The sequence below is a fragment of the Panthera tigris genome, chromosome A2, assembly GCF_018350195.1.
Source record: "Panthera tigris isolate Pti1 chromosome A2, P.tigris_Pti1_mat1.1, whole genome shotgun sequence".
NCBI lineage: Eukaryota > Metazoa > Chordata > Mammalia > Carnivora > Felidae > Panthera > Panthera tigris.
Window position 1 is genome coordinate 133,874,415 of NC_056661.1, and position 13,372 is coordinate 133,887,786.

The 13,372-nt window shown below is 33.3% G+C and overlaps 1 protein-coding gene across 2 annotated transcripts in view; it reads left to right on the forward strand.

The window, feature by feature from the left end:
- Positions 1–13,372, forward strand: part of CAPZA2 (capping actin protein of muscle Z-line subunit alpha 2) — a 69,439-nt gene that overhangs the window by 25,899 nt on the left and 30,168 nt on the right. For both annotated transcript variants that reach the window (XR_006212147.1, XM_042970518.1), the window contains exons 2-3: positions 2,727–2,790; positions 7,134–7,185. Coding sequence is in view for 1 of the 2 variants with exons in the window: in XM_042970518.1 (XP_042826452.1) it covers positions 2,727–2,790; positions 7,134–7,185 (116 nt within the window). In the remaining variant the exon portion in view is untranslated. The remainder of the gene's footprint in view (positions 1–2,726; positions 2,791–7,133; positions 7,186–13,372) is intronic.

Sequence of the window (13,372 nt, forward strand, 5' to 3'; positions counted from 1 at the left end):
TATACAATGAAGAAAATTAAGAAGTTAAGACATTTACATAAACATAATAGATTTCAATGTATGTTTAGCATGCACTGCCTGTTTTAAAATTATTTTTTATATTTTGGTTTTTGGTTTTAATAGTAATTTTAAACATTTAGAAGAAAATAATTTTGAAAACACAAAACATAGTAGTATTCCATTGTGTAGAAACACCATCTTTTATTTATACATTCACTCATTTGTGGACTTTTGGGTTTTGGTTTTGAGCATTTGTGAGTAGATTTTTGTATGGACATAGGTTTGCATTTCTCACCTGGAAGTGAGATTGTTTTGTGGTGTGTGCTTTATAAGAAATTGCCGAACTGATTTCCAGGCTGCTTGGTAAAATTTCGCATTGCCACAACCATGTATTAGAGTTCTAGCTCTGCATGCTCACCAGTACTTGGTATAAGCAGTCTTTTTTATTTTAGCCATTCTGTTAGGTATGTAGTAGTGTTTCATGATTCCAGTATTCGTTTCCCTAATGACTTAGGATGTTACACATCCTTTTGTGCATTTATTTGTCTTCTGTATATCCTATGCAGTGAAGTGCCCAAGTCTTTTGCTTACTATTTTCTTTCTGTTGAGTTTTGAGAACTTATATTCTGGATACAGGTCCTTTGTCAGATATGTGATTTGCTAATATTTTCTCCGGTTTGTAGCTTGTCTTTTCCTTCTCTTAACAGTGTCTCTAACTGATCAAAAGGTTTAATTTCGGTGGAGTCCACTTTATCAGTCTTTTTTTTTTTAATGGATCATGGTTTCAGTATCATGTCTAAGAATGTTTTGCCTAACCCTAGGTCATGAAGATCTTCTGTTTCTTTTATTTTTTTTTAATTCCATGTTTTACATTTAGAGCTGTGATCCATTTTGATGTAATTTTTTTATAAGGTGTGAAGTTTAGGTTGACGTTCATGTTTTTGCTCACGGGTATCTAATTATTTAAATACCATTTGTTGAAAACAAATTCTTTCTTGATTGAATTGTCTTTGCACCTTTATCACAGTTGTTTGGTCATACATATAACATACATATATATATATATACACATATATATATATATAGGTATATATTTTTGGACTCTTAGTTCAGATCCATTGGTAAGTCTTGAAATCAGGTAGTGTGCATTCTCCAACTTTGTTCCTTTTTCAAAGTTATTTTGGCTGTTCTAGTTCATTTGTCTTTACTACTTTGCATTTACTATTAAGGGTGTGAAATAACATTTTATCCTTTTATTTATTTATTTATTTTTTAATGTTTTTTAATGTTTATTTTTGAGAGAGAAAGAAACAGCACAAGCCGGCGTGGGGGGGGGGGGGGAGGGCCAGAGGGAGACACAGAATCCAAAGCAGGCTCCAGGCTCTGAGCTGTCAGCACAGAGCCTGCCTGACACAGGGGTCAAACTCACAAACCGGGAGGGATATCATGACCTGAGCTGAAGTCAGATGCTTAACTGACTGAGCCACCCAGGTGCCCCTATCCTCTCATTTCTTAGCCAAAATCTATTTTTAATACCATGTGTATGTGTTTGTGGTTATTTTGGACATCACAGTGGCTTTTTTTAATTTTTCTTGCATTTGGAGAGGGGTGTCTTAATACATGGCCAAAATTGGCATTCATTACATTCTTTATGCATAGAAAAGTAATAACACATAAAACATATCAGTGTTAGAATCAGCTTGTTGATATGTATCAGAAAAATCCTGCTTTGGGGAATTTGGGTGGCTCAGTCCATTAAGCATCCAACTTTGGCTCAGGTCATGATCTCGCAGTTCGTGAGTTTGAGGCCCGCATCAGACTCTGTGCTGACAGCTGGGAGCCTGGAGCCTGCTTCAGATTCTGTCTCCCTCTCTCTGCCCCTCCCCCACTTGTTCTCTCTCTCTCTCTCTCTCTCTCTCTCTCAAAAAAAAAAAAAAACATTAAAAAGAAGAGAAAAATCCTGATTTGATTTTGATTGGGCCTCCATTGAATCTATAGACTAGTTTGGGAAAAATTGTAATCTTCACATTATTGGGTCTTCCAATCCATGAACATATCTCTCCATTTATTTAGCTCTTCTTTCATTTCTGTCATTAGTATTTTGTGTAGTGTTCAGTACACTAGTCCTGCAGATGTTTTGTTAAATTTACATGTAAATTATTATTGTTTTAGATTCTTCAGGGTTTTTTATTTTAAATAATCATGTTTATTGCAAATACAAAGTTTTGCTTTATTTATGAAATGTCTTCAGTCAGGTCTGTTAAAAACATTTTGAATTTAGACCTTTCTTCCCCTCTTCTTTTATATATTTTTTTACTAATTTGTGATTTTACAGAAACATAAATATAGTATATCTATTTTCTTTATTGTACCTAAATGCATCTTATTTCTTCACACATACAACTTTTCTTGATTGATACTTTTTTCCATTTTATTTTAAAAGAAGAATTTGCTTATAAGAAAATGTTTATATGGTAGGTAGCTTTGAATCCTTAAATGCGTTAAATATGTATTTTATCTGCATTTAGCCTGTACATTGTGATTATATTAAATAATTGAAACAGTAATAAAGTTTGTTTGAAGAAGAGTCACTATCTAAAAAAAATTTTTAAGCCATTTTCAGTAGAACTTTGAAATAGTATAATTTTGTGTGTGTGTGTGTGTTTTTTGGTTATTTTAGCAGAGGCCTATGCCATGGACCACTTATATCTTCATTTCTATTTTAGGTGCGTATAGCAGCAAAATTCATTATTCATGCCCCTCCTGGAGAATTTAATGAGGTGTTTAATGGTGAGTGTTTAATTCATAACACTAAGGCTTGATATATCAAGCACTCTTTTTTTTTTTTTTTAAGAATACATTGTATAACCAAAATAACAAAACTGGTGTGTGTGGGGTGGGGTATGTAGAAAAATATGTGCTTTCTGAATTACAATGAAAATTTTTGTCAATCTGGATTTCATAATGGTTAGAATATACTTATGATATATATGATAATTATGTTTGAGTAAGTTAACCTTAAGAGAGTAATATTAATTTTTTAAAAAGACAAAATTTTAACTACTTTTTTGAAATTGTGAAATGCAGTTTTGTATTTCTTTTAAAGAAAAACTGGGGCGCCTGGGTGGCTCAGTTGAGCATCTGACTTCTGCTCAGGTCATGATCTTGCAGTTCATGGGTTTGAGCCCTGCATCGGACTCTGTGCTGGCAGCTCAGAACCTGGAGCCTGCTTCAGATTCTGTGTCTCCCTCTCTCTCTGACCTTCCCCCGCTTGTGCTCTGTCTCTCTTTCTCTCAAAAATAAATAACATCAAAAAAAAAAAATTAAAAACCTACTAGAATAATATGAACAGCCAGAACAAACAGAGGAAAAAAGCATCGTTTTACCATGTTCAGAAGATGAGAGCACATGTAAAAACTATTTAATTTATATCTTGTAAATTAGTTCACAGCATGCCCTTCTTTTTTTTTTTTTTTTTTATTTAAAAAAAATTTTTTTTTTCAACGTTTTTTATTTATTTTTGGGACAGAGAGAGACAGAGCATGAACGGGGGAGGGGCAGAGAGAGAGGGAGACACAGAATCGGAAACAGGCTCCAGGCTCCGAGCCATCAGCCCAGAGCCTGATGCGGGGCTCAAACTCACGGACCGCGAGATCGTGACCTGGCTGAAGTCGGACGCTTAACCGACTGCGCCACCCAGGCGCCCCTAGCATGCCCTTCTTTAAACCACAGTGGCAAACATTTTTATGATTATACACCCATAGCAAAAGTTTAAACTGTTAAACAGTCCTGGTTACTATTAAAACTGTAACAATAGCTCCTTTTTAACAATAAGAATGACATGGTTGAAAAAGTCACCAGGAAAATGGCCTGTAGTGATCTTACAAAACTTTTCTTAAGCAATTTTAAGAATAAGTTACCATATGTATTTAAATATATTTGGACTTCACTGTCTTAAATTAAACTAATTTGCCCAGGATTCTTAATTTTAATTTAAAAACATTCTATTCCAGAGTAAACTATGTAAACATGTTTTTAAAGAAGTTTAATCACTAATTTTCATTCATAGTATAAGATATAATGGAATCTCACCTCAAAAAAGATCAGGTTTGAAAGTCAAAAAATGAGGCAAAAATTGAAAATCCCTTAAATCATCCAAAAACTATAATAATACATAATTTAATGCATACAATTACATATGGTAATTTTTATGCACTTAAAAATTTAACCACTGAGCTACACTTAGAGAAAGAATGGCAAGTCTATACTGTATTCTGTATTCTTTTTAAGATAACTAAAATCTCAAGTAGTGGATTGGGAACTTGGGAGAGAATTCAGAAATATTTCTGCTTCCTGTAGGGTTTAACTTCTGTTTTAAGATGTTAGCCTCTACTTTCCTTAGGTTCAAAAGTTGGCATATAACTTAAATTGATAATGGTGAAACTACACTAAAGTCAGTGGCCCCCATTCTCTTGTACAATTCATAGAAAGTTTTTCACTTAATGTTCTTACCTTGAATAAATGCCCTACAGATTTGTTAATCAGAAAGGTCCTAAAAGAATGTATGAGTCCTAGAAATTGCTTTTCTAAGTCTCATTGGAAATTGACGTTGGTAAGTTTTGTGTTGAGGCATTAAGGATAAACCATTCAGTAGGCTTGGGGTGGAGAGTGAGCTATGGAATAAAAGTAGGACATAGTATATTATAGAGGTTTTAAATAAGAAGTATTTTAGAATTAAAAAGGAATTAAATATTTGAGGGAAAAATGTCATGAATTTGATTATTTTCATTGCTATTTTTTTTTGATAACACCAGTATGATAATTCCAAAAGAAGTGACAAATTTTAGAATTGCCAAGTCATAAAATCTTGTTAGTTTAGTGGCTACCAAATACTATTTCTTAGTCTGGTGTTGCTAAAATCATTGAAACATAAATTTCTGGTCTTCATTGTCAGATACTGATTTGGTAGATCTGGGCTGGTGCTCTTTTTTTTTTTAAGCCTCGTACTCACCACTTCATGGGTCCAGTGTGTTGCCTGGCTTGGAACCACAGCCTAATCCTTTCTGTAAGAGTAGATTTTATTCAATTTTTTCTATTTTTTCTTCTGTACTTTCCTTATGATAAAAGCAGGACTTTTTTTTCCAGTGTAAAGCTAACTGGATCAAATAGATGTTGCTTTAAAATTTTTTTTCACATTTAGAACTGGAAAAGATATACTACCATGCAGTACCACTGTTAATAATTATGTTTTCAGTATTGAACATGAAAGCATCATATTTATCAAATAGAACTCCTCAGTTTGCTTTGTGAGACAGAAGTAACTATAATTTTAAATGTCTGTATTTTTTAAAATAATTTTTAGGCAGTAGCTTCTATTGTTTAAAATAAGTTAACTTAGAAATCAAATTAGTATTATTTTAGTGGTTAGTGAAAGAGATTTTTTTTTTTTTTTAAATGAGGGCCTGCTACTGAAAAGAGGCATATGAATAGTCAGTATTTTTTCTTTTGGATTAGCTTTATGATTTATGTAAAAATGATCCATAGACATTCTAAAATGTCCAAAATATAAAAATGAACCTAAAAATGACCCAGAATTCTACCCTCTCATTCTCCAGCATTTGAATGAAATACTTAATATCACTTAGTGTAGACACAGATATATAACATTACATTAATAAGATAATACTATACATGCTGAATTTTCCCCTTCCTGTTTATCATGTTATGGATGTATTTCATGTTGATAAATACACATCTACATTTTTTTCACATCTACATTATTTTTAATGGCTGCTCAATTTTACACTGTTTATAAGAACTATATAGTGTGCTTATATTATATTTAATCAGTTACTTAATGGAAGATACTTAGGTTAGTTGTGTTATTTTCATTTAATGAAAAGATTAGGGTAACATTGTGGTATGTACTTTATGATAGCAACTGTGTGAAATAGCCAAGTGTGTAGGGAAATAAAGAAAATATAACAAGATTAGAATAGATTTGTTTTTTGTTTTTTGGGGTTTTTTTTTGGTGAGATTATGCGATTTTTTTCCTTATTATTTTACAAAGTGCTTGGATTTTCCAATAAAAGTATTATTTTTAAAGTTATGTTTTAATGATGAGTGGGCAAATGTCTACATAATAATTGAGTCTAAAATTAGAACAGAATTAAGAATCAATAACCAAAGTGAGATTGCTTCACTATATGCTAATTTGGATGTAAATTTTAAAAAATAAAAAATAAAATTAAAAAAAAAGATTGCTAAATCAAATAAAGCAGTTATCCATATTGAACTAAATGCTTTCATCTGTTGTTTGAATATGAGCTGTCTTAGGACAGAAATGTCTACATCTGTGTTCTGTTCACAAGCTGTTTCTTGCTTAATCCCCTTTTCTGTGGAGCAGATTCATTTGAAACTCATGCTGGTGTTATCAAACTGAGATGCGTGTATTTTCTGCAGATCTTACCAGACCATCTTTTTGGTGGAGCTTATCTCCACTTTCTTTGGAAATTACAGTGTGCCTACATTGGCTATTAAAGGTATAAAATAACATGTACAGGTTTCACCTGCTATCTGAAAGTAGAGCATTATGTGAAATCTTTCGTAAACTGAAATGGCGTAAAGTGGAGAGACAATTACAATTTGGTAAAAATGAAAATCCTCCTTGGATTCCATTCAGTTAGTAAAAACAGTTAAAAGCCAAGTGGCTCAGAGTGAACTTTCAGATAGGGGAAATCTGTATTTTTTTTTTTTTTTTTTTTTTTTTATTTTAAGTAGGCTTCACGTCCAGTGCAGAACCCAACACAGGACTTGAACTCACAACTATGAGATCAAGACCTGAGCTGAGATCAAGATTTGGACACTTACCCAACCAAGCCATCCAGGCATCCCTGGAAATCTGTATTTTTATTTAATTATCTTATTCCTAACCAGTATCTTTTAAAAAATAATATGATGGTATGTTTTTATGGTTATTTTGGTCATCAGAGTGAAGTTTTGATCTTGCTTACATGTTAGGGGTAAGAGAAGAGTGGGGAGTGTTGATACATGACTAAAGTAATCTGCATTCATTATATAGAAATTTCAAACTTATGGAAACAATAATATAATACATAATACTTGTTTTGCAGATGTTCGGTTACTGCTTAATAATGATAATCTTCTCAGGGAAGGAGCAGCTCAGTAAGTATTACATATTAACATAACTAAGTGACATGATGAGAAAAAATGTTTTAAAGGTGGTTTTTAAGCACTAATTCCTGAAATACATATTTGTACATAAAGTTTAAATATACACATGTATTATATGTGTGTACTCAGCTAAAAGAGAAATATTTTTGATCGCAGAGGGACATAGGGACACAATTATAACATAAAATTTTCTATTCATTGAGTGTTTGGTAGTGGCTTAAATACTTCTACATATATACTACATTTTGGCATTTGCAAGAATGGATAAAATTATTTTAGAAACTTAGATTTTTGAAATTGTGATTGCTTTTTTATGCAGGTTTTACTATGTGTTTGACCCTAATGGATTTTTGAGAATTAGGAATTTATTTTATCCATAAATAACCTAATGTAGTACATGACACATATTAAGTAAATAAATATTTACTAAATTTGTGAGTAATTCAAATAACTAGGCAGTTTAAATCCTAGTACATAATCTTTGGACCAGTGCCCACAATCATGACTTGCCACAACTGTCTTGGGATTTCAGAGAAATAATTGATTCTCTTCTCTATTCCCATCTCCATCTCCTATGTTAGGCTCACTACATAATTCATTGGAAAATGATAAAATTAAATGGATTTTTAGGTACCATACAAAGAGTGTTCAGTGTCCACTCAGGCACCTTTTTTAATCCTGGTGTTCTACCCAGTATGGTGAAATCTTTACCAGTGGGGGGAATTTGCTCTTATTCTGTTTTTGTAATGTTTCAAAGCTTTATCGATAATCTGTCCTTTACAGTTAACCCTAATGAAGGTGGAGGTTCAACAGACTTCTAGGCATATCTGATTTTGCTTTTGATTTAATTTCCTGGTTTTTTTAATAGCAACGTTTATTTATCTGTTTTTAATCCCAATATAATGAACATACAGTGTTACATTAGTTTTAGGTGTCCGATATAGGATTCAGCAATTCTGTAAATTACTTAGTACTCATTACAGTAAGTGTATTCTTTTTTTTTAATTTATTTTTTATTTTTTTAATTTACATCCAAATTAGTTAGCATATAGTGCAACAATGATTTCAGGAGTAGATTCCTTAATGCCCCTTACCCATCCAGCCCATCCCCCCCCACAACCCCTCCCTCCAGCAATCCTCTGTTCTCTATATTTAAGAGTCTCTCATGTTTTGTCCCCCTCCTTGTCTTTATATTATTTTTGCTTCCCTTCCCTTGTGTTCATCTGTCTTAAAGTCCTCATATGAGTGAAGTCATATGATATTTGTTCCTCTCTGACTAATTTCGCTTAGCGTAAGCATAGTTGTAAATGGCAAGATTTCATTCTTTTTGATTGCCAAGTAATACTCCATTGTATATATATACCACATCTTTATCCATTCAACCATCAATGGACATTTGGGCTCTTTCCATACTTTGGCTATTGTTGATAGTGCTGCTATAAACGTTGGGGTGCATGTGCCCCTTCAGAACAGCGTACCTGTGTCCCTTAGATAAATACCTAGTAATGCTGGGTCATAGGATAGTTCTGTTTTTAATTTTTTCAGGAACCTCCATACGGTTTTCCAGAGCAGCTGCACCAGCTTGCATTCCCACCAGCAGTGCAAAAGAGATCCTCTGTCTCTGCACCCTCAGCAACATCTGTTGTTTCCTGAGTTGTTAATGTTAGCCATTCTGACAGGTGTGAGGTGGTTATCTCATTTGGTTTTGATTTATATTTCCTTGATGATGAGTGATGTTGAGCATTTTTTCATGTGACAGTTGGCCATCTGGATGTCTTCTTTAGAGAAGTGCCTATTCATGTCTTTTGCCCATTTCTTCACTGGATTATTGGTTTTTTGGGTGTTGAGTTTGATAAGTTCTTTATAGATTTTGGATACTAACCCTTTATCTGATATGTGGTTTGCAGATATCTTCTCCCATTCTGTCAGTTGCCTTTTAATTTTGCTGATTGTTTCCTTCTCTGTGCAGAAGTTTTTATTTTTATGAGGTCCCAACAGTTCATTTTTGCTTTTGTTTCCCTTGCCTTTGGAGATGTATTAAGAGGTTGCTGCGGCCAAGATCAAAGAGGTTTTTGCCTGCTTTCCCCTCAGGATTTTGATGACTATCTGTCTTACATTTAGGTGTTTCATCCATTTTGAGTTTATTTTTGTGTATGGTGTAAGAAAGTGGTCCAGGTTCATTTTTCTGCATGTCACTGTCCAGGTTTCCCAGCACCACTTGCTGAAGAGGCTGTCTTTATTCTATTGGATATTCTTTCCTGCTTTGTCAAAGATTAGTTGGCCATTCGTCCATTTCTGGGTTCTCTATTCTGTTCCATTGATCTGAGTGTCTGTTTTTGTGCCATACAATAAGTGTGTTCTTAATCCTCTTTACCTATTTCACCGTATTTATTACTTTTTATTCTGAGAAAATGTACATAATATAAAGTTTGCCATTTTAATGATTTTTAGGAATGTGGGTCTTTGGCACTGATTGCATTCACATTGTGTAATTGTCACCATCTGTCCATCTCCAGAACTTTTTAAATTTTCCCAAACTAAAAGTCCATACCCATTAAGCAATAATTTCTCATTCTCTCCTTCCCTCAGTTCCCTGACAACCACCATTCTGTTTTCTGTCTCTATGAATTTGACCTCACTAGGTACCCCATAGAAGTGGAATCATACATTATTTGTTGTTTTGTAGCAGGTTTAGTGTACTAAGCATAATGTCTTCAGGGTTCTTCCATGTTGTAGCACATGTCAGAATTTTTCTTTTTAATGGTGAGTTTATAAACCACATCTTGTTTATCTATTCATCTGTCAATGGACATTTGGATTGTTTCCACTCCTCTTAATTATTATATTTAAAGTGCTTTATAGAAATCGATTTACTCTATATCTTTGACTTTAGTTATTAGCTTCTGAGTGAATGGCTGCTCATTCCTAAGTTTTTTAAACCCTATTTAAATTATTTGTATATTTAAATAAAATGAATTTTCTTTATAGTCGCATGTGCCATGTTGACAAAAATCTTATGGAAGTAAAGAAAATGTACGGCATTTATAACTTCTAACAGCAATACTTTCAAAGTAAACTATTCCTCTGAGTTCTCTGTGGTAAATAAATATGTGGGTTATTTCATGTAGGTGCAAGAATTAGTGGATTTTGTTTTGTTTTTAGTTAAGAAAACAAACTTGATTTGTTGAAAGAACAAGAGTTTTTCCCCAGCAGAATAAAGTTTAATGAAGGTCAAAGAAATATTCATAATTATATAAGTGGTATGAAATAGTCACATTTGACTCAATGATGAACAGTATTGAAATTGTATTTGTCCAAAGAAGTACTTATCTGATGATGTTTTTACATTTAAATTAAATAAATTATACTTGTTCTAAAAAGAAATTAGAATGTGAGCTGCATATCTCTTTTATTATGAAACACATTTTGGGGACAGTTGTAGTCCACGTTTCATGATGTGTATACATGGAAATACCTGATATTCTGATATTCTAAGGAAACGAGTCTGAAGAAATCAGTAACTAATGATAAAATAAGATGTTTATGATACAATACCAAGAAAAGGCATCAAAACCTTAAGGAGAAAGTTCAAATTGTCTTGTATGTAGTTATACTATTAAGTGATTACTAGCTAGGTAAACACTTAGAGAAAATATTGTGTTTTTTTTGTTGTTGTTGACTTCGGTAGTATTCTTCATACTAAATTTCTCAAAACTATTCATTTGAGTTCATTTGGTAGACATCTGAGGGTATTTGTGAAATGAGAAATATGCCTTAAATCATTGGTCATGTCCTCTATAGGAAATAATTTTCAAGCCAAAATAGTATTATTCTCATTATTCACTAAACTTGGTTCTGAATTACTTTTACGATACCTCCAAATTTCTGAAGAAACTTTATCACCGATCATTGAGGCTGTCCAGAACTATGTAACCAAAACTTGCAAGGCATGGTAAAAACATTTAGAGCGTGTGCTGGTGGCGGTTTCACCAGAGTTAAGTGCATAGCTGTAGTCACATTTCTTGCAACTTGTGATCTTTGATATTGAATTTCTTTTGTTCACGTACTTCTCTTTCGTACATATATGTACTTCTTTTTTCTTTCACCTTTTCCCTGCTGCTTTAACTCTTTTAATCTTTTTTCCCCTTCTTCCTATCTTTTTGTAAGGGGAAAAACATGGCTATTATTCTTGAGTGGTTTTAATGGGATATTTTTACTGTGGGCACAAATTCAGTTAGTTTCATAGGATGGAAAAGTAGACATACCAGAGAGTTGGTACTCTCAAGTCTAACTTTTAAGTGTCCAGAAAGAGCCTTTTATTCAACTGACCTATGAATGCCAGACTTCACTGTGATAATGAGATAAATAAGCCTCTTAGGGATTTTCTAATGGGGAGTCAGAAATGTTTAGTATCAGGCCAAATGAAATAAAATATTATCATAATAGGGGCGTATCGAAAGCTTTTGGAGCCCAAAGGAAGGAACTTTTAATTTCTATTTAGAAGTGGCTTTGAGCTGAATTTAAATGATATACAGGGTTTGAATAGTAAATAGGGAAATAAAGTGGCTAAACTGAGAGAGACACCTGGTGAAAAGTATAATGTGTGACTGGTGCAGGACTAACATTAATGGGTGTAAAAATCTAAATACAGGAACAAGTATTTAGAAATGGGTGATTGGGCTACAGAACTCTGTAAGAGCAGAGAAATCATGTTTTTATTGTATCTAATAGAGGGTTTAACATGTAGATATTTGCCTGGGTGGAGGGGTGGGTGAGTATATGATGACTGGGTGGATGGAGTAAGTTTTCTGAATTGGAAGGGACTCTAGAAGTCATCTAGTCCAAACCCTTCTTTTTATAGATAAGGTAAGTGGGCCCCATGCTAGCTAATAACAGGGTTTGGACAAAACCTAGGTATTATGTATTCTGAGTCCTGGGTTAGTGAGTACCTTTCCCACAATACCATGTAACTGTCACCTATTTAATTTGCTTTGAGCATTTAAGAAAAAAATTTACCTATTTTAAACTCATAGTCTCCTTTTCAGATTTCCTCTTTATTCCTCACTCCCAAGTGATGTATGGATGGGGTTTGGTATTATGGGCAGTAAAGGGCCTAGAATCAAATTACTATCTACATATATTATTTAAATATGTCTTTCACTGGAAAGTGAATCCTAATATCTAAGTGATCTAGAAACTTTTTTTATTTTTTTCATCTCAAACATACTTTTGAGATCAATTCACTTAAAGGGTAGTAACTGCCTGGCTATGTTGAAGCTATTCTTAGGAAAATTATAGTTTTAATGAATTAAGAAGATCAGAAGTGAGTACTACCCTTCCTCCCCGCTCCCACATCATGCATTTCTATGTGTACACCGCACCCCCCCCCCCCGCCATCTTTTTTGAACATTCAGTGTCAGGAATTTGACAGCTAGTAATTTAATTCTACTTTGCTAGATTTTGCATTTGCTAGTCTGCTAATTTATCAGTAGTGCTTTGCTCAACCAAACATTCGTTTCTAGAGGAGACTCAGTAGCTAATACCTCAAAGTTCAGTGGATGTCTTGCCATCTAGAAAATCTTCCAGGTAGAATAGGTTTAGAGATGTATTTCCAAATTTTAAAATACTCAATATCTTTTCTGTTAAGTGGAGAAAAAATTCCCAGGTTATATATATGATCCTTACTTATTTTCTAGATAATTTTTTGTACTATGAAAAGCTTTCCTATAAATATATTACATAAATATGTAATTTAGTATTACTCATAGAATAGAGAGGTTTTATTCTCAAATCCAACTTATCACCATTTCCTAGTTCAGACTCTTCAGCAGTTCTAACATGGACATTTGCCTAATAACAACCTAACTCCTTTTTTTTTTTTTTTTTTTTTTTTTTTTTGGCTCTAGTTGCTCCACTGTCCAGTTGTCATCCACACTGCTACCAGATTAATCTTCTCTAGAGGTAGTTAGGTTCTTCCTTCTCAAAAAGTTTCTGTGATTCTGCTTTGCCTCCCAAATGAAGTAATTATTCTATCAACCAGGGCCTTTCAGTTTAATTTAGTAAATAATTGAACAGAATGCTATGTGTCAGGCCTTGAGCTTGGTGCTTCCTATGGTGTGAACCTAACCTATCTTCTCATGTGTTTTGTTTATCCTGGTCTCTCTAAATGGAATACTCT